The sequence below is a fragment of the Periplaneta americana genome, chromosome 2, assembly GCF_040183065.1.
Source record: "Periplaneta americana isolate PAMFEO1 chromosome 2, P.americana_PAMFEO1_priV1, whole genome shotgun sequence".
NCBI classification, from domain to species: Eukaryota; Metazoa; Arthropoda; class Insecta; order Blattodea; family Blattidae; genus Periplaneta; species Periplaneta americana.
The window spans coordinates 112,001,978-112,029,902 of record NC_091118.1 but is presented as its reverse complement, the minus strand read 5'-3'; the positions used below and the strand labels follow the sequence as shown (position 1 = coordinate 112,029,902).

The 27,925-nt window shown below is 34.5% G+C and overlaps 1 protein-coding gene across 5 annotated transcripts in view; it reads left to right on the top strand.

Moving 5' to 3' along the window:
• Window positions 1–20,889, top strand: part of ZC3H3 (Zinc finger CCCH domain-containing protein 3) — a 36,897-nt gene extending 16,008 nt beyond the window's left edge. For 3 of the 5 annotated variants that reach the window (XM_069818279.1, XM_069818280.1, XM_069818281.1), the window contains 5 exons: window positions 1,740–1,906; window positions 4,709–4,931; window positions 12,289–12,444; window positions 13,497–13,692; window positions 20,383–20,889. In XM_069818279.1, coding sequence (XP_069674380.1) covers window positions 1,740–1,906; window positions 4,709–4,931; window positions 12,289–12,444; window positions 13,497–13,692; window positions 20,383–20,802 — 1,162 coding nt within the window. In that variant the 3' untranslated portion in view covers window positions 20,803–20,889. The other 2 variants (XM_069818283.1, XM_069818282.1) reach the window with 2 other exon arrangements.
• The last annotated feature ends 7,036 nt before the right edge of the window (window positions 20,890–27,925 follow it).

Sequence of the window (27,925 nt, the reverse complement as noted above, 5' to 3'; positions counted from 1 at the left end):
ATTATAACTCGTGGAATTATTACATTAAAATCCATTTTTGTGAGATGCCTGTCACAAGAGATATAAAAATCGGGTCAGGGAGGATTGTTTGACGACATAGGTATATTAAACTGTAGGTGAAGTGGGCAGAAAAATCCATTTTCTTAAAGAGCTTCTTCTCATGTGACATTTTGAGCAGAACTGTTGTGTAAAGGCACTCTCCTGCTTAGTGGAATCAAATTGAAACAAAAAGTCTGCTATGCTTACATCTAGTGGAATCAAACTTAACAGTACTTTTGAGATTTGTCATACAAAAGAGGATAATTTTCTTCGTTCATATTACATTGTAATTTTTGTATACATACTATTTCAGTTGTAACTTCAATAGTAAAATTAAGCCACCAAGAATGGATGTGATTCATTTGTTTTTTCATGAATGCTTCACGAGAACTTACGATCATACCCAAAACAAAAAATTCTGTTCCGACAGTGGAATAAATATTCTAACTCCTGAATTCCGTTCTTTTTTATTATATTTGATGCGCCACTTTCTGCTATCTTTCATTCAAATACACTGTGAAGAGAAATTCTGTTTGATTCGATTCCGCTAAGTGGGAGCGGGCCTTAACTCATGTATATATATATATATATATATATATATATATATATGTATGTTAACGAAACAAGTTATGTAACAGTTGGTTTCGAATATGTTATTAACTTCCCCTTAGGTTTCAGTAATTAGTTACTAAGACATATATTACATAACAAAAGTTACTTAACTTCTATCTGGATGTAGTCTAAGGTTTGATCTACATTTATCTTCAATTGAAAGAAAAAAACAGAAATCCTACTTGATAATTCTATTACAAATGTGTAAAACCACTTCACTGACAAATAACCAAAGAAGAAAAGTAACAGAATATGGGTAATCATAATAGAGAATAATAAACGGCTCAAATATGTAAACTTACAAGGAAGAAGAAATAAAGTGAAATTCATTGTGAATTATATAAAGATACAAACATTGGAAAAACGGGTAAATTAAATATAAGCAAAGTTAAGATGGTTAGAATACAAAGGGACTAAATTGTATTAAAAATTATTCACTAAGTTCCCTTTTATAGTTTCTTCTTTCTTGCTATTTGTACCTGAATACTCTGAAGAGCATCTGTTCGCCTTCTTCTGTCCAGTTCAAATAATTATTTTACTGGTTTTTAAGGCTCTGCTCTATCAGTGATGGAGTTTGTTGTTTGAAAGATGGGCTGCCAATGAATAATGTTCTTTCATTTAAAAGAAAGAAATACTATAACATCTTTTCTTTAAATTTCTAATATCTGAGTGAGTTTACCGATTATTGTAGGACTGGGTTTTTTGATGTTGCTTGTAGTTGTTTGTTCATTCAGTTTAAATTTTACATTTCCCATTAATTCCAGTGAATAGAAGGACAGTGCAGAGATTTGTCAGTTTTATTTCTGAATATTGTAAAATTATTTATTTATTTATTTATTTATTTATTTATTTATTTATTTATTTATTTATTTATTTTTTTTTATTATTTCTGTGGCATACTGATGCTTGTCGAAATTTTCTTTTCTTTTCTTCTTGAAAATAGTATGTATTACATGAAAGATGGTGAACGTATCTCCAAATAATTATAATTTCTGCTATACAGTATACAAAATACTTTTCTATTACTATGCAAGAATGAAATGTCATTTATATCCTGATGTGTTATGTTACATGTTGTATTGATTTAGAGGCTTCACTCCAAACCAAAGAGAGAGGCGGTGTAGCCAACAAGGCTCAAGCTTAGTAAGGATAGGTGGTGTTTTATACAAAACGTCCAAAATGAAACTCACACGAAGTCTATCTTCAAAGGATGGCCCTGAACTTGGCAAAAGAACCACAGGTCAGAACTTGAAAAGTGAGTATGCCTACAGCTTTTATTTTAATTTGTTAAATAAACATTTGTTTGCATTATAATTGCTTTGGAAATAGTCATATTCAGTGACATTAATAAGTTATTTAAAAAATAAATGTGTGTAATAATTTGTTCAAACACTTTAACAAACTCATGTCTTAATATGTTATGATTGGCAGTTTTTTTTTTAGAATAAGTATGTATTGTCTTCAGGATTACATCTAAGTGAGAGGCTGATAATTTGCATGTATGCATGTGTGTAAAAAAAACGCACACAAAAAAAACAACACACCCACTCTGCACGCAATCATTTTAGACATAAAAATGACCAGCTGCAGTACTCATAATTCTCCTTTCGAAGACTTCATTTGATTTTGTGAGAGTACAGGTTTACACGTGAAAACGAATATCATATGCAGCGGCAGAGTTCCAATGTTGTCAATGTTTCAAATGGATCCTGGTTTAGGGGTAACATGGCTGTGTAGTAAATGAGAGATTGCAAATTCAAATTTCTGTTCTGCTCTTTTTTTATATATAAATCAAGAATTATAAATAATTTATAACAGTATGCAAGTGGTAAATTGGGTGCAGCATAAAAATTCTATTTTTTTTAGTAAAATGTCTCGTACATTGAGGATGTAATCTACACGTTTTTGAAAATAAAGTTTACTGTCGAAGAATATTTTATGGTGTTTAATACTATCTGTTAGGTTAATTTGAATATTATTTAAGTTATAGTTGAATTTCTTTTTCCTTATACGGAAGAGGGACCCGAAGGGTTGCACTGCAGCCTGAGACTTATTGTTCTTACCACTCCTATTCTGTGAATGAATGGGTATCCAAACGACCGTGCTCTTGTACAAGTACAACACACCACACCATGAACTTAATCCGGGCTATTGTATGAATGATAGTGATATGTGAATTAATGGTGACAGAATGAGTTCGAGGTCCAACACCGAAAGTTACCTAGCATTTCTGCTTCAATTGATTGAGAGAAAACCCAGGAAAAAACCCCAACCTGATAACTTGTCCCAACCAGGAATTGAACCCTGGTCCACTTGTTTCATGGTGAGATATGCTTACAGTTACTCTACAGCGGTGGACTATAGTTGAATTTAGGAGAGGTAGTTTTCCTCGAAAAGATTATGGTAGTCTTGAAAACATTAATTTTCATACAATTGTCTTCTGACCACTTTGCGTTTGCATCAATATCACATTGAAGAGGTTGAAAGTCGACAATATTTTTGATTGCACGAAATATTTTTAAACCGTTAGTGAATAATAAACAGCCATAACGTTTTCTTGTACAAATATCATTTAAAAAAGATTATAAAAAGAAGACTCCTAATATAAATTTCTATGCCACTCCACAGTTTAAGTTAAATGAATTGAAAAGTTTGGTCAATGGACATACACAGGCAAGCCTGTATTTATGCATGGGCTACATGGGCCCAGGCCCAAAGTGGAAAAATTTTGAGAAAATAAAAAAATCGAGCTATTTGAATTTTGGACATACTGCAAACAGTGTAGCAGTTGGTTAAGGAGAGTCTCCCTACTCTGATTTTAATGTTAGTCACTCTCACTTCAATGCTTTTTGCTTTCTATATTTTCCTACTTCGCAGATACCTACTTTAAGTAGGAGATTTACTTAAGTTAGTTGGTGGAGGACGCAGAACTTTTTTGGACCCATGGTGTAGCATTACCTAAATACAGGATTTTACACAGAATTGTTACATTAACTTTCAGAAAGACTCATGTTTCCCAACTTATGAAGCAAGATATGTATTATTTGGGACTACATCAAAAGCTTTGTAAAAATCAAAATATATTGAATCAGTTTTTTCCCACCTTCCAGTTATGGATAGTTTGATTTATCAATTAACAAATTGAATCCAGTATCGTCAAATTTACGATCACCACGAAATGTAGTACAGTATATAAATTTAAAAAATAATTATTATTCTCAACAGGCTCATGAAGTGAGATGTCAGCTAATAATATTATTATAACTAACAGCATAAAAAAGACCGTCTATCTGAGTATTTAAACCTGCAGTGTTTTGTTAAGAAATTTCAAGGTAATTGCTTGATTTACACATTTCAAGGTTAATGGTAATACTTCATTTTATACGTTTTTATGGGTGTCTGAAGAAAAAAACGCATAAATGAGAAAAATGTAGATTTGAAATGACATTACATTTAATAACATATGAAATACCATATGAGGTGAACAAGTTAAGTCAATTTAGTAAAAATTTTCACAAGAGAAATTTAGAACTTTACAGTTAAGTCGTCTTTGAGTCTATAATACAGTACTCAGATTTATAATACACATTCTTGAAGAATGTAAGATTATTTTTAGAAAATCTTAACTGTTTAGGACCAAAGTTGGCTGATACATTAAGTTTCAAACTCCAATGCAGAAAATTTTACGTCATTGACTTGTCTTGTTCTTCCTGTGTGATCTTCATTTAATAATATGTAATTATTTTGGACTGCTTGCTTCTAAGGAATAAACCATGCCCTCATATTGTGATAATTGTTCCATAATTTGTTCAGTTACGTCATGGTGTGCTACAAAATGTTTCACTGTTTCTAAAGCAATAACCTCTTATTTCATTACTCCATTTGTAATGTGTGTATTAATATGTAACTAAATTTATATGTAATAAAATTTATGGTAAAAAATGATGACAATAATATTGTTAACAGTTGGTGGTTTCAGGCAACTTCCAGGTTGATGGAACCTGTACGTTTATGTAACACTTACTGTATAGAACTTATCACATTCCTATGTTTGTAGAATCGAGTTTTGTGGTATATGTGCGTGGAAACAAGTTCCTCATGGACTCATCAGGAAAGACACTTGTGAAGGCACCTGAGAAGGTTGATAGGAGCTCAGTGAATGAGTCGTATGAGAGGAGGATGCCTGTGAAGAGAGTAGACATTGGAGGTGTGACATTCATCCAGAAGTCTACAAATGTCTTGATTAGAACTAATACCCACAATGCAAGGATCTTGTTGAGGTATGTGGTTAATAAATTGAAAATCCATTTTTAGTATATATAACCTACTTTACACTCCAATTCAAGAATGAAGATAACAGAATCCTTTAACAAAAATCGACTCTGTGGTCATGTGTATAACAGTGTGCAAATTAATCTGAACACACAAATAATACTTCATTTTTCGCGATTGACACTACTGTTTAAAGCTAAGTTTTCTTTCCAATTTATATCAGCTAATGGTTGCTTTGGTTTTGTATGTTGTTTGAGGCTATAATTCTCATATTTTGTGTTGTCAGTTTTTATTTTTTTGACATTGTTCACTAGTCACAGCCTGCTGGATCGCAGCCTATGATTGTGTTAACTGCCTGCTCAATCAAAGTTATTTTGCCAGTAGATGGCAGGTAATGCCCATCGCTTTTAACATTATTCCTAATAGCAGTGGACACTACTTGCCACCTAGTGGTTACTCGCACATAACCATTGATTGAGCATGCAGTGTTAGCAGCCATAGGATGCAATTCAGCAGGCAGTGTCACTGGCGTAATTTTCTATGCTATCCATTTCCAGTTTTAGCAATAGATATGGTATTACTTCTAGAAAGAGAAGTAAGATTTTTTTACAGTAAGTCAACGTAGCCTACCTCTTTGCTCTAAAAGAGATTGCCAAGACATTTGTGAGGTAAGTGTTTGACACTGTTAACAACATTCTTAAACTTCATAAAGAAACTGGGGTTTTTGTTTCAAAAAAGATCGGAAAATGCAGTAGAAAACGTAAAACTACTTGCGGAGATGATTCTGTTTTGATAGGAAAATAAAAAAAAAACCCTCAGCTCACCAGTTTTGATCCACAAAAAGAATTGGCTCATTTTGGAGACCATGTGCGTGATCTGCAGTTCACAATTTGGTGACGACTTCTAAAGCTGGTTGTAAAACTTTGTGATCCTGAAAGAAGCAACTTTTCGCAACCCAGATGAAGAAAATTGGTTGAATTTGGCAAAACAATATCAGCATGGAGAGAAAAGGATTGAGAACCTGTTCTTTTTCTGAGATTCATTTCATTTTCCATGGTCAGCATTTTCGGAATGTTAAGGAGTCATCTAGTGGAAATATCTCATACTAAACCATATCAGACTACGCATCATCATCATCATCATCATCTATCATGGTTTAGTGATCTGTTCCAGGTTCTTGTTATAGTTGCTGACTCCATCTTTTAACTGGTCGACCCTGACTTCTGTGTCCTTGGGGATTGTAATTTAAGATTCTGTAAGGCATCCTTTTTTCATCCTGTTAACATGTTCAAATCATCTGCGTCTATATTAATCTATTTTATTAATAATACTGACCATTTGTAATTCTCTACAGATGTCATTTTTTTGGTTATCTAAAAGAGTAGTCTATATCCTGCCACATAAGTAAAAAATTTCATTTCAGCTGCTTCTATTCATCTTTCTAAATTTTTGTTTAGGTTCAGCATTCAGAGCTATACAGCATACAGTTTTTGTGTTTATGGCTAGGTCTGGGTTGCCTTCTAAGCTTCATACAACAATGGCATCTGACGCTGAATGTTCTGACAACTCTTATTCATCCTTTTTGCTGTGTACAGGTCATTAGATCCCAGAATTGTTGGCAAAAAGTGATGCAGTTTACTTTATGAGCATCAGCACTACTTGAATTTTGTATGGATGTATGTTTAAGTCCATATGAAGAATTCTTCGTATACTGGTGTTTGACAAGCCAAGTGAAATTACATGACGACATGTAGAATGTTTATGACTATGGATCATAGCAACTCTTACGGCGTTGATGTTTTCTGGGGTACGTACAGATCTTTGCTTGCCTGGAGACTTCTTTTTTAATGCAGAACCAGTTACTTCAAAGTTCTGAATCTAGATTTTTATTGCATAGGTCGATGGTATCGGTTCACCTATCCAAGTGTTATCGAATGAAGACTAGATTGTTGCATGTAACAATTAAAATGCCCTACAACAGTCGAAAAGACATGAATCTGAAAATCACCCGTTTCATTGGCTCACTTTGTACAGCCCACTGCTGCTGCTCTCTCTTCTTGTTCAATACTGCTGTAATACATTAAGTAGTCATCTAGCTGTTTTGATGCTCTAAGTGTTTTCTTGGTTTCGGATATTGCTGCTATATTTACTTCTCTTTCTTTCAATTCTTTTTCTAGTGTATTTTCTTTGTGATATAACCTTCTACCAGTCCATATGGTCAGATTAAATTTTTCCGCAATTCCAGGTCATTTGTTCTGTTTCCTTGCCAAGGTCTGTTTTCCGTGTAGAATCAGTTCAGTTTGCAACTGTTTGGAGCTCTTGAGTGAAATACATTTTTGCCTGAGGGGGATACCATCCCTCTGCACAACCTTTAACCACAAAGATACAAAGAAAAAGTTCTAGGGTTGCTTTTTCTTCCTTTGTCTGGGTTTTATGGGCAAAAGGATATGATGAATTCATTATGTTATGGAGAAGAAAGTCGTTCTTAAGTTTGACAACTGTGGTCTGGTGGAAATGGAATTTTTGAGCTAGATCTTATGCCATTTCACAAAGAAGGTTGACAGCTATTCACAAGCATAAATCCGCGTTCTTGACTGGGCAAGAAACTCTACTTCCCTCACTCTGATTGAAAATGTAATCATGAAGGGAAGATTGAAAACCTCATGATTTCACATCATCATCATCAAAGTATAGTTTCATGATGGTGAAGTGGAAATGATGTTTGAAAAACAGGTGAAATCAATGCCAAAACACGTGAAAGAAGTTCCAAAGCTAAAGGAAACCATAATTGATATTAAATATGGAATATAATCTAAATTTAACAGAAGAAGTACTGAAATCAGAAGTAAACACTGAAATGCTGAAACAATTGTCTTTAGAGACAATTAATATTAGGTACCCTCCACAAAACTGGCTTCATTTATACACCGACGGATCCTTGATCTCCAGAGAACAAGGTGCCGGTGCAGGTGTTACGTGCTGTCTCTTCTCACTTTATAGATCTCTTGGATATGGAACAACAAGTTTTCATGGTGAAATCATTGCAATAAATGAATGTCTCAGGAATCTTCTATGCCACATCAATAAATTTAGGAATGCAGTTATATTGTCAGACTCCAAAGCAGCTATTCTATCAATAGTCTCTAAACACACACCTTCATCTCAAACAGCAGAAATAACTAAAATGCTCTCTCAATTATTATCACTCAATAAAAGAATTGTATTCCAATGGATACCATCCCATTATGGAATCCTGGGAAACGAGAATGCGGATGCTTTAGCAAAGAAGGGCAGCACTGCTACTTACAGACCTGTTACTAAATCTACATATTACTCTGTGAAGAGATTTATTAAATCTACATACTTAGACTTCAACAAACAAAATTTGATAACTCAATCCCAAGGGAAAAAATGGAACTCTCTACATCAAAATCCACAATTAATTCCCGATTTACCACGAAAATCGTCTGTAGCTGCATTTAGATTGGCAACAGGCCATGATTGTTTGGCCAAACACCTGCATAGAATTGGAATATATCAGTCCCCTAACTGCCCATTGTGCAACTCAAACCAAGAAATGGATTTGGAACACCTCAAAATCTGTGCTTCAGTGGCTAGTCATGATAATATCTTCGAAAAATATTGGAGTGCAAGAGGTCAAATGACTTTGTCAAATGCCTGACATTAGAAAACAACAACAACAACATATTAGGTTTTGTACACTCATGTTTTTTTTTTAATCATGCTTTTATTTTGATGTGTTCAGATTAATTCACACATGACTCTAGAGCATCTTTTAGTTACATAATATCAGCTCCAATGAGTGCCAGTTGTATTTTTGTATCTGTTGTATTTTTGGCCCCGAGTTTTGGTTTCTGGGGCATTTATGATAATTAGTGTTTTCAGTTCTCACTTCTTCCCCATTGGATTGGGTGTAGAGTAGTTTCATAGGATGTGTTGTAGGATTTTGATTTTGCAGATTTTATGTACAGGGTCATCAGTAATTTTGAAATGGAAGAGGTAAGTATTCTGTTACATGATGACCATGGTGCTATAAAGACTTGAGTCTTTCTGTGTAGGCTGTTGTAAGCAGATATATATTCATTCATTCATAGTTTTTTCCCAAGGGCAGGTCTTTCACTGCAAACCCAGCATTCTCCAATCTTTCTTATTTTCTGCTTTACTCTTAGTCTCTGTATATGATCCATATATCTTAATGTCTCCTATCATCTGATATCTTCTTCTGCTCCAAACTTTTCTCCCATTCACCATTCCTTCCAGTACATCCTTCAGTAAGCAGTTTTTTCTTAGCCAGTGACCCAGGCAATTCTTTTTTCTCTTCCTGATCAGTTTCAGCATTATTATTTCTTCATCCATTCTTTCTAGCACAGCTTCATTTCTTATTCTGCCTGTCCATTTCATATGCTAGATACATATGTGTGGGAATTTTTTTAGTTAGCCAGTTAATCGCTTCCAATAGTTCTGGTATTATTGCAATTTGAAAGCTTGCTTGGTTATTTGATCAGCCATTTGTGTTCCTACTGTATTATAGTGGTTCAGGATACATTATAAAATATATATTGCACATTGTATTTAGTACGTGTATTATGTTATGTTTTGAATTGTAATCTATAGTTGCATAATCCATTGCTGCTAATTTTGGTACAGTAGTGGCAAAAAAAACCGGACCGACCCTTGTAGCTGATACAAAAGAATCCTGTGCTGTGTATTGTGTCAAACTGTGGTAATTTCAATATGGATAGTGAAGCCAGAGGTATGTACTGTTATTTAATGTAAAAATACGCGTTATCTTTGCCGAATAGAGGTAGAAATGTAATATTGATGCCAGATGAAAATAAAACTCACAGTTTTTTCGTCTGTAAGTTTGAGGCACTGAAGGAAACAAAAGATGGTAAGAATCGAACAAATGCAATAAATTTCATGCGTGTATACCTTAGCTCCATCCCACTTGTCATCAACTTCTAAAATCGCAAGCTCTGCAGTAGAATCTGCCACACGCAGTAAACGTCATAAATACGTACATCTAGTAGACAATTACATCTTCATCGTCTTTGCTGTCGAAACAATAGGCTCCCGGTGTAAAGAAGCAAAAGACCTAGATTCCGAAATTGGCAGAAGTTTGGTGACTGTTACTGGAGACCCTCACTGCACCAATTACCTATGGCAACGAATAGCAATAGCCATCCAACGTGGAAATGCAGCCAGCATTTTGGGAACCTTTCCAGACGCCAATTCTCTGGATGAGATTTATCTTATTTGAATATCTGAAAACAAGACAAGGGTGAAGTACGAAGACCTGTAGAATGAAGATAAAACTCCACTCACGGCAAGAATTGAACCATGGACTGCTTCGTTGGAAAACACTCGCACTATGTACAGAGAAATAGTGCCATACCATAAATTCAACTGTTACGAACTATATAACTTATAGATTTCATTGTTATAATTAATTATACAAGATGGATGTGTTTTGTGACTAGCAAAATTTGAATCTGTGACTCTGAAATCAGCTACAAGGTCTGGTCCGGTTTTTTTTGCCACTACTGTACATTGCATTGGAGTAATTCTCGATTATGTGTTGCTAAACTCCACGCAGTGCATAATTCAGTTTATTTCCTCATTTAATCAGTGCTTGTGATAAAAATGTAAAGACGTTTAAAAATAATGACGTACTTTTGTATCTGTAGGTTTAATGATTCTGTAAGTATATATACTTACTTATGGCTTTTAAGGAACCCAGAGGTTCATTGCTGCCATCAGTCCCTATCCTGAGCAAGATTAATCCAGTCCCTACCATCATATCCCACCTTCCTCAAATCCATTTTAATATTATCCTCCCATCTATGTCTCGGCATCTCCAAAGCTCTTATTCCCTCTGGCCTCTCAACTAACACTATATGCATTTCTGGATTCACCCATATGTGCTACATGCCCTGCCCATCTCAAACATCTGGATTTCATGTTCCTAATTATGTCAGGTGAAGAATACAATGCGTGCAGTTCTGCGTTGTGTAACTTTCTCCATTCTCCTGTAACTTCATCCCTCTTAGCCCCAAATATTTTCCTAAGAACCATATTCTCAAACACCCTTAATCTCTGTTCCTCTTTCAAAGTGAGAGTCAAAGTTTTACGACCATACAGAACAACTGGTAATATAACTGTTTTATAAATTAATACTGTAAGTAAGTTTTGTAAGTATATAATTGAATCGGTTATTGTTGAAAGGAACTAAGTCCACTTTTTAAAGTTTTGAGATAATCGAAATAAACTGATTTCTGAATAATCTATCGAAGATTAAACCAAAATATATTGTACACATGAAATATATGTGTGCAATATATTTTGGTTTAATCTTGGATATATTATTCACAAAACAGTTTTTTTCGATTATCTCAAAACTTTACAAAGTGGACTTAGTTCCTTTCAACAATAACCGATTCAATTATATAAAATATTCTATGTATTTTTTTTTTAATTGTATTATTAATTTATTGCAGTGGCAAAATTTATTTAATGCTTCCCCCCCCCCCCAAATGTCTGGCAAGTGTGATTTCTGTTTGCAGACAGTGAGTGCTCTTTGCTATATGAATTCTGACCCAGTCTCAATAAGTTTAGTCTCCTGTAAACATTTATGTCAGCCTTGATGTCTGGGTTGAGAAGGAATGGTCTTGTTTAAAGTGCCATACTTTAATGAATACCACCAATAATACTGCTTGAAATAGTGATAATGTAACCTTTCGATTAATGTTTGCTTGACTCCATTCATGTTGACTGGTATGTATAGTCACATTTTAGATTTGTGTTTCTGGCGCTCATCACTTTATTTTTCGTCTTGCACTATGGAATATGACATTATGAAGGTCACAAGTGCAGGGAAACTGTTAAATGTCGAGGGAATAGGTGGTTTTTTTAATGCTATGGACATTTCTTAACGACAAAAAGAAATAGGTCTGTAACATCTATAGAACTATGGCTAAAATGTTGTTTCGAGCCTTAAAATATGAAAGAAAATATTAATTTGGTCTGCTTAGTTTTATTATGTTGTTTGTTTAACTTCACAAAAATTTGATAGAGAATTATCGACCCCTGTAGAACTCTAGTCATTTAAAAAAAAGAAATGCGAGTTTGGTGCTCTGCATTTGAATGTTCTCTGACATTTATAGTTGAGAAATGTTTAAATGTTGTTTATTAGGAAGGGTTAATATTGCATCAATATTATCATCTTGTATTGTTTGAAAGAAATGCTTAATTCTTTCACTTTCCATTTTGGTGACATATATGAAGGGAATGGTGCCTCTATGGTGGTTAGAGTTTGTACTTTGAAGTGTTTTGTTTGCATTGCAGTCAAGCAAAGCAGAGGAGCATAGCAATGCTGACAAAGAAACTGAGAAAGAGCAACCAGCCGTGCATGTTTTATCAAAGATTTGGGAAATGTGGAAGGCTAGAGAAGGGCATATGTCTGCATGTGCATGATCCAAAGCACGTGGCAGTCTGCAAGAAGTAAGTTCTCTGTAGAGGTGATAATGGATATTTTCATTATTATTATTATTATTATTATTATTATTATTAAAGATGTGATTTATTTCAACGTAATTTTATGTCAACAATGTACACGACAAAGAAGTAACTAAATTACCTAGTTAAAATCCGACAGAAGTAACAATTATAATTATTAACGCTGTCTGGCCACCAGATATTAACTGTTGACGTACAAATATTTAATTTAATCGGCAAGACCTCTTGTTAGACCGTACAAAAATTTGGGTAAAAAATATATAATTATACAGTTTTTATATTTGTTTAAATAAAATCATATAAAAATGTCCTAAGTCACCTCAGAGTCCAATTTCACCCCATATGACGGTAAAGCATTGGGCTCCCAGTTTCACTTCCCTCTTGGAGGGAGTCATACTTAAGATTTTTTTATTTTTGCAAAATTAATTGATCTTGATTGGGTTTGAACATGTGGTACTTGATTGAGAGACAAGAAGTGGAAAGCATTATTATAGTGGTATAAAATTTATTAGAAAAGTTTGTTTGCAGTTTTGTAATATTCTGGTTTGTCATGCCGTCATCCTTTTTCAGTGCTGTTGTTGTCATTCAGTATTTTGCTTTAGAACCATCAACAATCTTAAGTGCCTCTTACAAGTCAGTACATAGTTTGATGCGTTTTCCAGCCTTGTGGCTGAATTCTCTATTGTAAGATGTTGGATTCTTGTGAAACAGATCTAAATACCTCTGTAGTAGACACTACATCTACTCTATATACTTGATGCCATTCTCAACTATTAGTGTATATACTGTATATCTGAGTAAAGAAGGTGATGAAGATGACTACAACCTCTGTATAGAATTTTCAAAACGTCTCAGTACTTGTTTCATATATTGTTATATTGAATAAAAGTGTGAATTGTTTTTGTTTATGTGTGACAAGCATCTCGAGTTACGCAAGTCCAAGAATCAGGGTGTTTGTCCAGAGTGCATGCTACAGTTCTAGAGAGATTGGACAGCTTTGTGTTGATGTGGTAAGCTCCTGTCTCTGCTTTTTGCAGATTTTTGCAAGGCTGCTGTGAAATAACAGGTTGCACTTTGTCTCATGATGTGGGACCAGAGAAGATGCCAACATGCAAATACTTCCTAGATGGCTGCTGTGTCAGAGACAATTGTCCTTATCTTCACGTGAAAGTGAGTGCAAAGGCTGGAATTTGCAAGAACTTCCTGTCTGGTTATTGTTCTGATGGTCAGAAGGTGAGTCAATATCCTGTTTATTGTTTCACATTCACTGCTGATGAGTATGTTCACAAATAAATCAATTTTCTTATGGTTATTAATTGTTTATAAGCATTGACCTTGAATAATCAGCTTCTTACATTTGGTTGTCAGAAAATTTGAACATTAATTCTTCTCAAGTTAGACTTGAAATTACTTCAGTCCTATTCTGTCATTGTTCCATTGTCTTCACTAAAGTATAACGATAGTTCAAAAACACAAATATAAGTTCTTTGGTTTCCAGTGCTTTCATTTTTATCTCTAAAACTTTTCTGTAGTTTTGCTAGCCTGCCACAGTTAAATTCCATTTCTGAACGGGAGCATCTGGTTGGCAAATTTTGTTTTCCCCATTGACTGGTTGTTAGAAGAGGATGATAATGGAATTTTATTTTTCAGTTTACTATGGACTCTTACGGGAGTTTGTCTGTCTTTATCTAGTCCAATGGTTCCCAATCTTTTTGAAGGTGCGACCCACTTTTGGGTGAGACTTTCTTTTGCGGCCTTCCCCCCCCCCCCCCCCCACCATCCCCACTACCATATTGGTACTTAACTCAACCCCATTAAAAATACTCCTTGTTAAATCGAAAATAACGATAATGTTACTCAAAACCATTAGATACCACCCAAAGAACAACAAAAGTAGAAGTATATGATGTGACAATGACATGGAAATATTAAAGTAAACATAACTTCTACTCAAACTAGAAGAGAAGGCCTGATGGCCTTAACTACACCAGAATAAATAAATAAATAAACCATGGCGCTACAGTAATAGTTCAATACAAAGTGGCAAATTTCATCAAAGGAAGAGCTTTGCAAACTCGTATTATTCAGCAGAATATGTGAAGACATGGGTTTGTTAATGAAAATATTCATCTTACGAAAGTAAGACTGCTTTCGTGGAATAGCGTGTTAAAAAGAGTTTTACAGTTAAGAGGAGAACTTTTATTGTACTGGTACATGCAAGATGAGAAATCGAAATATGCAAATCTATTTCTCATTTCTCTTTGGTTTCTTAGATTGGTCTTCCTTGCTCATATTTTTGAACACTTAAACACTTTGAATTTTAGTTTGCAAGGCCAAGATGTTAATATAATAACAGCCAGGAATAAAATCAGTGGATTTATAAAGAAACTTGATTTCTGGTCAATATTATTTGACAAAAAGAAATTTGATTCATTCCAAAGTATTAAAGAATTCATGAAACATTTAGCTGTGTGTCCGCCGAGTTAGCTCTGTGGTAGCATGTCTGCCTCCAGACTAGCTCTCCCAGGTTCGATTCCCGGCGGGGTCAGAAATTTTCATGTAAAATTTCTACCTCGGGACTAGGAAAGATGGTGGTGCACAACTTCTAATCACTGGATTGTGCACCAATATGCCTGTTAAATCCCAAATCTCTCCACAGTGCATATAAAGAAAAGGCATATGTCACTGTTGATAGTGATTCGTCCATTGGACGTTAAGCCTGGCAGCCCCCTTGGTGCTATTTGACAGGAGTAGGCTACATGCTGGCACCGGGGCACCGGGTTTCCTATTCTCCCTTCCTCATCATCATCATCATCATCATCATCACTCATTCCAGACACTACACTTACACGAACACTTACACATACACTCACCCTAATACACGACATAACTCTTCACAGATACACATCATATTCAGCATGGGCAGCCGAAATGATGTGCAACTAGAAAATGGGCCACAGTCCTGCCATCTATCAGCAATATGCAGAACCCGAATCACGTAAAGTGAAGTGGGTAGGCATTGGATACATACTTACATTTAGCTGTGTATGATAGACAAATACTGAGTTTGTTTTTGTTGACAAGCAGTAAGTTTCCTTAATTTTAAACAATTGCTTTTTGAGTATTTAAAAAATAATAATAATAAATAAAGGTCAAAACAATTATGAGTGACAGTGGGTAGTGAATTCTTTTTTAGACATTTACGTTCAACTGGCTGAAAATATGAAGGAAAAACTCATTCAAATATGGGACTACTGTTGGAAAGTTTAAACTAGACTTTTTTTTTTTTTTTTCAAAGACCATAGATCAGTTTTGGATCAAAAGAATGCAAGAATATCTCGAGCTGGCAAAAGTACGTAGTTCTTAAATTTTTTGTAATATTTGCTACCTTGTATTTATGCAAAATAAATTTCTTGTCTATAATCATCAAAACAAAACCGAGAAATTTCTTTGAATTTGAAAATTATATCATTGTGTGTATGGAATATAGAGTCTATATTTGAGAAGCTAATTTCTGAGAAACAGACACAATTGTTACATTATAATTATTTTTTAATTTGTAAGTACTATAACTACTGAAACATTTGTTATTCTTATGTTCAATATCATTTATGTTTGTCTATTAATACAAAATAAATGTATGTTAATAAAACTTTTTTTATATAAATCATCTCGCGACCCCCTCAGCTCCTTACACGACCCCCACTTTGGGAACCACTGGTCTAGTCCATGTGTCCTTCAATGAGTCTGTTTTTCTCTTTCACATGCAATGTTGCCATGTTATGATGATGGGGTAAATGGTATACTTGTAAAAACTCATTGGCTAATAAGGAGTGTACCCTTTTGGTAAATTTTGTAATCCTTTATCTCACTACCTCTGCAAGTAAACATTGAAATTCATACTATCATAAGTGAATAATAGAATTTATGGTTCGATTTTATTCTTGAAAAAAAAATGCCTTAAAGTTTATTTTTTTTACTTTTCAATTAATATCTTGGCAAGTGTGCTTCATTTATGTGCAAGGAAAAGAAATCTGCTAGCAAGAAAAATGTTCCCTATTAAAGGTGAACGAACATGTACTATGAGTGAAATGTTCCTTAGACATTGAATTTATAGTGAAAACTTCGTTACACTTGAGTGAGAATTGGGGGAGAGATAGCTTTTCAAAATATCATGACATTACAAGAAGTGCCAAGAGGCCTCCCTGCAATTATGTGAGAAGGAATTACAGGCTGGAACAGATATTGTTCAGTTTTATTGCAGGACTTCAAGGCCATTACTTTCGAATTTTTCTTCTGTCATATTCTTAAAACTTTCCATTTCTTTCTCTTAGTGGTTGCAGATAGTTGTATGTGTAATATTGAAATCTTTGCTTTATAGTTACAGTGATTGTAAACTTAATCTGTTCGAAAACTCCATGTTTCTTATTTGTATTATATTATACTTTTTTCTTTTCTTTGTAACATTAGTTATACATTTTGATTACACATTTTTAACACTTAGAAATATATTTTTCTATGATAGTATGTGAAGTGAGCATAGTGTGCATGAAGTAATAACACCAGTGCGTGAAGTAAGCAAAGTATGTGTGAAGTAATAATTTGAGGTTATCGAAGAAAAAACATTGTATGGCAAGCCTCATTTCTTACATCTACAATCCTGTGAAAATACTACTCACTTCACGAACTTGTATCATAAATTACTATATGATAATCACTTTCATGTGTTAAATGTGAACTAAGTTTGTAAATATCTAGTTGACTAGTTTCAGCTTAGTGGTAGTCATCTGACTAGTTCTGAAGAAGCTGGAACTAGTCGACTAGGTATTTACAAACTTGATTTACATTTAACACATGAAAGGTATTATCATAAATAAATTTATAAATTTACTTCTTTTACAGTTGGGTCAGAATGCCACCAAAGAAGCCAGGACGTAAGTTACACAGAGCTGCTAGGAAAATTGTAAACAATGTTTGATTACTTTAAGAATCAAAATCATGGTGTTATGGCTACAGTGAAACTGACATGTGAAATGATGGATGTTTCAAAACCAACTGTATATAAAATAAGAAAAGCTTAGTCTGATGTTATATTAACCCCAAAGAAGAAAACTATTCTAAAAGAGGCAGGTGGAAGAAAAATTGTGATTTACGACAGTTACAAAGGAGTGAAATAAGGTGAATTGTCCATTCTTTCTTTCTAAATAACTTTCAACCTGTACTACACTCCATCTCAATCCAGGTATTCAGCAACATTTGCGGTGTGATGTTGGCGATGGCTTGATACATCTTTCGTCACAATTGATCTAAGTTTTTCACAGGAGTGCTGTACACTTGGTCCTTTATCAAACCTCATAGGAAAAAGTCCAGTATGGTCATATCTGGGAACATGAAGGCCAAGCGAGTGGTTCAGCCCTTCTTTCAATCCATCAACTGGGAAACTCCTCATCCAAAAATTATCGCATCTGGTCTGCAAAATGGGTGGGGCCCTGTCTTGCTGGAAAATGGTTCCAAAGGTAATTGAGGCACAGCGTAATTATCCAACATATCCAAATAATTTTTCCTGTCACATTTTCTCAGCGAAGAAAAATGGCTTATTATCCTATTTTTCATTAGTGCACATCACACATTTAATTTTGGTGAGTCTCTTTCGACCTCACGAACCTCATGTGGATTTTCACTATCCCAGATACGACAGTTATATCTGTTAACTTTCCTACACACGTGGATAGATTTGCAGATGTAACTGAATCTTGGAAGCCCATAGACGTCATCTTTTATGGACTACATCATGAACCGTTAAATGCCGAGCTCTACACTGGCACGTCGAATTGACTTCTTATGAAGGTCATATGATTCCTTTCCACATTTTCCGCAGACACATTCCGTTTGCTATGCTTCTCACGAGTAGGCAACAGACTACCAGTTTCTTGTAACTGTCTGTCTCATTTCACAATGCTCACATAGGAGGGAACATCGTCGTGATGCCCAGGGTTAAATTCACGGCAAAAATTTCGTTGTACATGCTTTACAGATTTCATTTCAGCCAGTCCAAGAATACAGAAAACTTATTGTTGTGGTGTCCACATTGCCATCTTTGCACATTCTAATCATGTGCTCATTGTTGTCGTTGTTGTTCTCTAATGGTCGCAATTTGGGATCATTTAACCTATTTTGCTTCTTGCTCGTCATTGTTGCAAGCATAAATTTCATAAACTGCAAGAGGCCTACTAATCATATATGAAAGAATTTTTTATCGGAATTTTGATACAACGAAATTTTAAAAGCTCGTAATGTTAAACCTATAAGCCATATACGTTGTACATAAATATTCTGCTTGTATTATTATATAGACATAGAGGTCATACCTCTGCAAGAGAGTGCTGCAGCCAGCAGCATGCAGTAGTAGTGGAGTTGGCAGTGCTGTTTTCCATATATGCATTGGTAAACTGAAAAATAGAATAAATAATATTAAATTTCTTTTATCCCCCTCTCCCCCTCTTTATAATTAAAACAGAAAATCAATATCCCGAATTTAAAAGAAAACTTACAAATTAAACCAAATCCTTTAACTCTATTAAATATAGAATATAATCTAAATTTAACAGAAGAAATACTGAAATCAGAAGTAAACACTGAAATAATGAAACAATTGTCTGTAGAGACAATTAATATTAGGTACCCTCCACAAAACTGGCTTCATTTATACACCGACGGATCCTTGATCTCCAGAGAACAAGGTGCCGTTGCAGGTGTTATGTGCTGTCTCTTCTCACTTTATAGATCTCTTGGATATGGAACAACAAGTTTTGATGGAGAAATCGTTGCAATAAGTGAGTCTCAGGGATCTTCTATGCCACATCAATAAATTTAAGAATGCAATTATATTGTCAGACTCCAAAGCAGCTATTCTATCAATAGTCTCTAAACACACACCTTCATCTCAAACAGCAGAAATAACTAAAATGCTCTCTCAATTAATATCACTCAATAAAAGAATTGTATTCCAATGGATACCATCCCATTGTGGAATCTTGGGAAACGAGAATGCGGATGCTTTAGCAAAGAAGGGCAGCACTGCTACTTACAGACCTGTTACTAAATCTACATATTACTCTGTGAAAAGATTTATTAAATCTACATACTTAGACTTTAACAAACAAAATTTGATAACTCAATCCCAAGGGAAAAAATGGAACTCTCTGCATCAAAATCCACAGTTAATTTCCGATTTACCACGAAAATCGTCTGTAGCTGCATTTAGATTGGCAACAGGCCATGATTGTTTGGCCAAACACCTGCATAGAATTGGAATATATCAGTCCCCTAACTGCCCATTGTGCAACTCAAACCAAGAAATGGATTTGGAACACCTCAAAATCTGTGCTTCAGTGGCTGACCATGATAATATCTTTGAAAAATATTGGAGTGCAAGAGGTCAAATGACTTTATTGTCACACGCCTGGCATTAGAAAACAACAACAACAATTTGTAAGAAACTCTGTTAAGAATTTTTATCACTCTTAAAAATCTTTGTTTGAAGATGGCCTCATTAAAGTAATCAAATAGTTCATTGTTACGACAAAATGATTCTCTATTGTTGTACTTTTCAAATTACACAGTCCAATGAAAGTAAGATGATGGAGCAGTGATAGAATAAGAATAATGGAGAAACTTGCATCATAATGTTTTTGTTTGCTGCAAATGTCACATTGTCTGTCAGGGAATTAAACCCATTCTGTTAGAGTCTGTTGACTATGCAATCAGTCTTCCAATTGTTGGTAATTAATAGATACTGAGTGATGAGTAGCAGTGAGTGTGAACATGACCGTTACAGAGGTATCTGTGTATCTTTTCTGTATTGACATTTCTTTTATGTTTTTAAATGTGATATTTTTTCTGTTCCACTTCGAATGTAAGCAGTGCAGGAAGAGACACGCATACATTTGTCCAGATTTTGAACAAACTGGTAACTGTCCAAAAGGTAAGTACTGTCCATATCCACACAAGACTGTAGTGAAAAAGGTGAGAAAAAGGAAACACTCCTCTGAGAGATGCAGAGTGCAGGCTACTGTAAGCACTGAGAGGAAGAGATATTATGAGGCAGAGAAGGTAGCAGAGACGGAGGAGACAAGTGAACAGACTGCTACTGTGATGAGCGATCTTGATGCAAAGAGGCTCAAGTTGCTGAAGAGAGTGAATGATATGAAGATGCCATGGCTGAATGCACAGCAGCTCGATCTGCATCAGAGCTTGTTGCCTGAAAAATATGATGGGCCAGAGACAAAGCGGCCGAAAATAGGAGTGTTGCCAGCTTACATCCCTCTGGGCTCCGACTCATAGTCAAAACATTACTTAACTTATTATTGGCATTCTGTATTTTATTGTACAATTGTATTTATTTGGAAATAAATTCTTTTAGGTAATTTATTATAACTTTCATTTTCAGCTAACACAGAAATTGGTGTTACCCCTGTTACATTATTTCATAAATATATAAGACTTTTATTTCATCCATATTAATATATATGTTAATTTATAAAAAATTCAATGTTTATACAGTTAGTATAAGAATGCAAAAAAGAGAATGATAATACCGTCTGCCATTGGAAAGAAATAGGTATAACATTTTCCAATTTCAGCATGCATCCATATTAATATAATGGAGTATAGCCTATATGTTAATTTATAAAAAATTCAATTTTTATACAATTAGTATAGGAATGCAAGAAATAGAATGATAATACCACAGTCTAGTATATACAGTCACGAAGCTTGAGTTGTTGAGGGTGCTAGGAACAATAGACTGTGCAGGTACTATTTCGCATTGTCTGTGATGAGGCGATAGCAGCAATCTTAGTGGTTAGCAACTATCTATGGATGCATATTTCCTAGGTATTGAGCTTCGTGACTGTATATACTAGACTGTGATAATACTGTCTGCCATTGGAAAGAAATGGCTATAAAATTTTCCAATTTCAGCATGCATGCACACGTGTTCTAAGGTCTTTGAATGCATTATAATATAATTATTTGCAATAGTGTGCATGTGAGAGTATTTATGGGCATTATAAAATTATATGGTTAAAGACCTTAAAACAAGCATGAAGTTCTTGTGGTCCCAACAGATTTCATTTAGTTTACATGAATACATAGAGGAAAGAGGAAGCAGTTTGTTGGATAACATCAGTGGGGCTTGTCACCAAAATTATTGAGCTCTCTTTTCTGTGAATAGTTTATTATTATTATTATTATTATTATTATTATTATTATTATTATTATTATTATTATTATATTATTATTATTATTATTATTATTATTATTATTATTATTATTATTATTATTATTACTATTATTATGTCAGCAATTTTCTAAATAACACTATATTTAATTTGTCTTGGCCTATGGCATTCTTCAGATATATTTCACACTTTTTAATGTATAAAAACTATTTGGATTCAGTGTCAACACTAGTTTTTTTTCATAAGTTTTGACACTTTGGAAAGTGTTGTCTGCATAACAACAATGGGTGTAACTAACATATCAGCATATCTAATAGCCAGGGTCATCTGTTCTTGGTGGTTCTTGTCAGGAGTGCAGTCAAGGATTACAGGATAGTATTTGGCGAGCCTAATGCGTCAAGTATACGATTTTAGTGGCTGCACCCAGAAGTTTGATTACTTCATTTTGAATTCTAGGTCCAAGATAATGTAAATGGGTTTCTTTCTCACGAATGCACCTTACATGCTCCTTTCTTTTGAATAAACTAACCACTTTCTTGTACATCTTTCATCATTTACCAAGATACGAGAGTATAACTCTGAAGAAAAATGTCTATTGTTACTGTCCATGGGAAAATTATAACTGCCTGAAACTTGTTTTGGTCCTTTTTCCAATAAGAAGTCTCTTAAGCCAGCATCAATGAAAGCAGGCCAGGTTCCTGGATCATCCAAAGCATTAGTTAGTTGAGTATTTAGATGGTAGAGGCAGAAGAGATTGTGATTGTGGAGGAGATAGTGGTGAATCCTGTTGTTGAGAAGATGAGGTATGGGGTAAACATTCGGAATGAATAGCAGATGAAGTAATAGAATCTGAAAGACTTGCACATTCACCACTGACACTATTAATAACGGAAATTACTCTCTATGTTAAAATTGCCAGTAGACTGCCCTGTCACAGATTCATTATTACCTGCATTCAGAAACTTATCAATTGCCCCCCTCTGAGACTTTTAAAATTCCGCCTGCTTTCTTTTTCTGCGGAATTTTTCAGCTCCCGACTGATATTTATTCCCCCTCCATTCCCTTTCTCTGCCCGACATTATGACAGCACTAGAAGAAAATAACAACAGAAAAAATAATTCACACACACAACACTAAAGGAATGAATTCAGTAAACATACAACAATCCAGTAATGACTGGTAATAGTTACCATTATTCCATTTCACTACTTCCGAGAAGAAGTTCGAATGTGAGCTTATTTTTATTTTAAACTCGGTGCAATTGTTGTGACAACTGAATATAACCACAAAGCTAACAGCATAACACAACAGTAATATTACTGACTACTACAACTACTTACTATTATTAATACTAATAATAATAATAGTTTAATATTCTGTCCTTCAAGTTCTAGAATTTGAATCAGGAACTCTGGCAGTGTGTTGAATAACAGATTCTGTTGTACTGGATGGGCCAAGACAAACTGAACCCAAACCTAGTAATGAACATTAGAACTGGAAGGCTATTTTATTTTACATTTTTATACAACTCAATAATAAACCAGCGTCATGGTCTAGTGGTTAGAGCTTCTGGCTGTAGTTCATGAGGTCCCGGGTTCGATTCCCAGTTAGAGCAGTTAAAGGGAATTATTCTTGTGTTCGTCCATGGTCTGGAATTTAGGTTAAGTTTAGATTTAAGACCTCTCCTGGCACCACATAATCATAATTATCATATCATCGGGGTAATTAACTCCGCTTTTCTGGCACCCCAACCTCAGAAGTGAGTTACAACTAAGCCACTGCTAGGACAGAATACCAGAAAATATCGAAAAGACAACCTGGCGGTGGCATTGGTTAAAAAAAAATAACTCAATAATAACGCACATTGACCTTGATCTTGAACGGAGGATAAGGTGCAGGGAGAGGCGTAATGCTAAAGCTTGGTTGTGAAGAAAACACTGCAACAATCGAGTTAATGCGTGCTTCTATATCGAATATCAGGTTCGGTTTATCTTGGCCCTCTCTGTTTATAAATAATACAAAATGAAGTACATTTTCTGTGCCAATAATAAAGATTGCAGTATATATTGTTAGACTACACGCGAAATCAAGGTTCAATTCAGTACAACACATGTCGGTAATTAAACCTTCAACAAACGGTGCACCATTTGAGCCACATACATTAACATTATTGTCAACAATTTGGTTTCGTTACATATACAAAAGCTATCTCAACATTCATTTCACTATTTCTTTTTAAGTTTCTCACAGTAAAAATTGTAACAAGAACATAGGAGTGACATTATTTTAATTATTAGTTGACAGATTGAATTTTTTTACCCAGTTACGGGGCCTCGGGCGACTGACTTGCCCCACCCAAGGGTCAGCCCTGTTGTTGCCTCCTCAGCTTATACAGATGCGAAATTTACACTTTCAATTTCCCCTTAATTGTGATTTTATACATAACATACATGCCATTCAACAGTTCATTCTGCATTTTTTTTTTTTAATAGTGGAATTTTGGAGTTAAATACGAAACATTGTCCAGCTTTACTACTTCAGAGAGAAAATCTATGAAAATACCGTGGTTATATGATGCTTTCCTTTTGTCATGTTCTCTAAGAGATAGTTCATAGATATTACAGAACTTCAGAATGGATTCCCTGAAACTTGCCTATTCTTATCAACTCTTCATTGTAAACGACACATTGATACATGATAACTATGATCCAGTTAAATTTCTGTGTTCACATGACCTAAAAACCATACTTGACTTGGCTGTCTCTATGAGAAGTGTTATTTATTTGTTCAGACAGATATTGAAGCTTGGTACTTATTCTCATCAAAGTTCAACTGGTTTCGCTCACTCCCCCCCCCCCCCAAATCATTTGTTCATTTAGTTTTAACTATGATTATCTCTCAAACCAGAAAGTTGAAAAAGTCCAATTTTGTAAGTTTCCAATTTTCCACTCTTAAAAAGTTTCAAGTTGTTGAGAACAAGGTCTTTCAATTTCAGACTTTTCTTCTAGGGTCAAAGAAGAAAAAGGAGTATTTAAAAATACATCAATACGATTGACTTACAAAATACTTGTGCAGAAAGTGTGTGCGTGTGCGTTCGTGCGCGCGCACAAAATCTGCAGCTGTTTCATGTTGAGGTACCTCAAAGAAGCTGTATTACTGTTTGCTAAATTGTTTTTTCATATGCAGTAGTAGGTTTTAATGATTTCACAGATAGTGTAAACTAGTACAGCTTAACAGAGTAAAAACTTGAGCCATGGGACTTGGTTGGACTAGCCCCTGCCACAAGGATACCCTTCAACTTTTGGAACCGTGCTATGCTTAGGAAGAGATTCGTAAGACAATATTAAGAAAATTATTAATTTTTAAAATAAATCATGGGACTTAGCCCCTAAAGACGAACCACCTCTGGACAACATATTTCATTTTGAGCATGCACCTTCATCAACTGAACTTCAATAAATATTTGTTAGAATTTTAAAATATAAAGTGATACCTATTCTTCTTTCTGTATATAGGCCTACGACAAAGTATCAAATTAGGCTGTGAAATGTTACTACAGACAGTTCCTCTAGATGCCGTACCATGAATATTAATTTGCCAGACACCTCTCATCACCTTCTCTCCCTCCTTATATAAACATCAGTCTAAACACCATATATTAAGGGGTAAGTACATACTGTGAAGTTTGAATATAAGATCTGAATGTGTGTATTTATAATATTGAGGCAAGAACAATATTCATAACCTCTTGTATTCAGTAATTTTTGTAATGGGTTCTTGTATTATTGCATATCTGTAGTATACCTGCTTCTACTAGTATATTATCTTTATGAATTTGTATCTTTTATTGTGTGATTTTAATTCTGAATGATATTCAGAAAAGTAAATTATTTGTGTAATTTCGAGAATTCCTAGTTTAAGGTAAATATGTTGACATTTTTTATTTTCAGCTGTGTTAAAGGACATTGTACTAGACTGTCGTCCATTTTACGAATATTCTTAGGAAGCATTGGTGATGTAAATTATAAATGATTATGTTCCAAAGATGATAATACAGGTCTGGTGAATCAGTGCAGAGTTTACAGTTGTTTGTATATTGACAATGAAATTTAAAGTTTTGTTGTGGTGAGATCATAATTAGAAAAATGTTTGCCTTAGATGTATAATAGTTTCTTAATTTGCAGTATTTACTTTTCTCGTGAAGGCAGTGATCAAACAAGAGAAAAAATAATTCTTCGTGTTTGTCAATTGTGATATATGAATAATAATAATAATAATAATAATAATAATAATAATAATAATACAAAACATAACATGAATGTTCCCCAGAAGAGTACTATATTCAGCACATTTCAAACTGGCGGATCAAGGTTACGTATGAATGTACAAACCTCGCACAGGTCACTGAACTGAAGCACTGGTAATCCTGGCTGTCCCAACTGACTTTAGTTGAGGAGAATGGTCCAGGAATGGGATAAGCACACATGGCAAATGCAGTCCACTGCTTGACCTTGATCTGTCAGTTGAAATGCGCTAATAGTGATGGGAGTATTCGAGTAAAAAAACCTGATTCTTGTAAGTTCTCGAGACATATCTCGAATTGTGCACAAGTATTCGAATACTTTGCTCGGATGGCAGATGCTGTGAGAAGTGAAGAATGAGAACAGAAAGGAACAGTATAGAGAAGGAAGTTTTTGAGAATATGGATGAAATGGACGGAGAGAGGCGAACCCGACGCTTAGCAGCAGAAGGGACTGAAGAAGAAGAAGTTTTTGAGAATACCGAGTACTCATCAATCGTATACATTAGGCTAATCTCGCAATAGTTGCATGCAATAAAGACTTGCTCCAGATTGGCTCTCTGTGTCTCACCTCTCTCCTCTTTCTTTCTCTCGCCTAATTACGAAACAGAGAAATCAACATCTTTATTGGAATTTGCAGATAGCTAAAGCACGTGATTAGAATAATAAAAAATATATATATAAACTGATGTGCTATCACATTACACTGCTGTCACAGGTTACTGCTATCATCGCTGTCGTGCTGGATGTTGGATAAAAGAAGCGAGAACCTGTTGGTGAGTAATCAAGTCGTTATTCAAATGATGAAAGTATTCGAAAACGTTTATTCAAATAAATTACAGCAGAATTCCTCTTAACTGGCACCAAAGGGACCAGGCTAGTTCCGGATATGAGATTTTTCCAGATAATTGAATAAATAGTGGTAGGTTTATATAAAAAAAAAAGTTCATACTGCATGGTGCCAAATGAAACTGCAGCCATGTGAAGCTTATTTCTCCATCACTTGCTCTGCTCATAACTGAATAAACATAAAAACTGTGTGGATTTTTCTTATTAAAACAACACATACAACACAAATAATACACTAATTCTAGGTTCGAATATTCATTGAAAACTAAAGTTCATGCGAACTTCCTAATGTGGCAACACTGACGGCCCAAACATAAAGAAACATAAAAACTGTGTGGATTTTCTTTATTAAAACACACCACACAATACAAATTGTACACTAATTTTAGGTTCCGAGTATTCACTGAAAATTAAAATTCCTGCGAACTTCCTAATATGGCAAAACTGATGGTCCAGACTGTGGTAATGTGGCAGATTTAAACATTTTTTTTTTTTTTTGGCCCAGCCAAAGGTGTCTTGTTGATATTGCCGGTTATTTGGGTACCGGTTACGAGGGATTTTACTGTATTCGATTTTTAATATTATTCAAAAACAAATTATTGATTCTGCCCATAACTAGTATCTACTAACAAGTGCTAGATGCTTCAGTTTTTTCATTTACTTATGTAATGAACATAGTGTATTCAAGTTTTTTTTGTTTTCTGAGCATTCCAGGTAGTTTGAGAAAATTTCAACATTGTTGCTATATCTGTTTCTTTTTTCTCTTACCAATCCAAAATTATGTTCCTTTTTAAAGGAATTATTATAAACAATACATTTATTTAGGAGGTATTTCACAATATTATTTTAGAGACCTCTCAGACCATTTAGAAAACCATTCCAAGAAAACTGGTCCTATAATTTGGAACAATTTGTAATGTTTAATTTGTTGCTTTTGATTGTATGTACTACTGTTGCAGTGTTTTGTGAAGTAAGATAAGGAGTTGAACAGGTAGAGAGTTCTGGTGTAACCGTAGGTAATGACATTTATACAGTTCAATTTCCTCCATATATTTCAATTATTGATTTCTAAAAT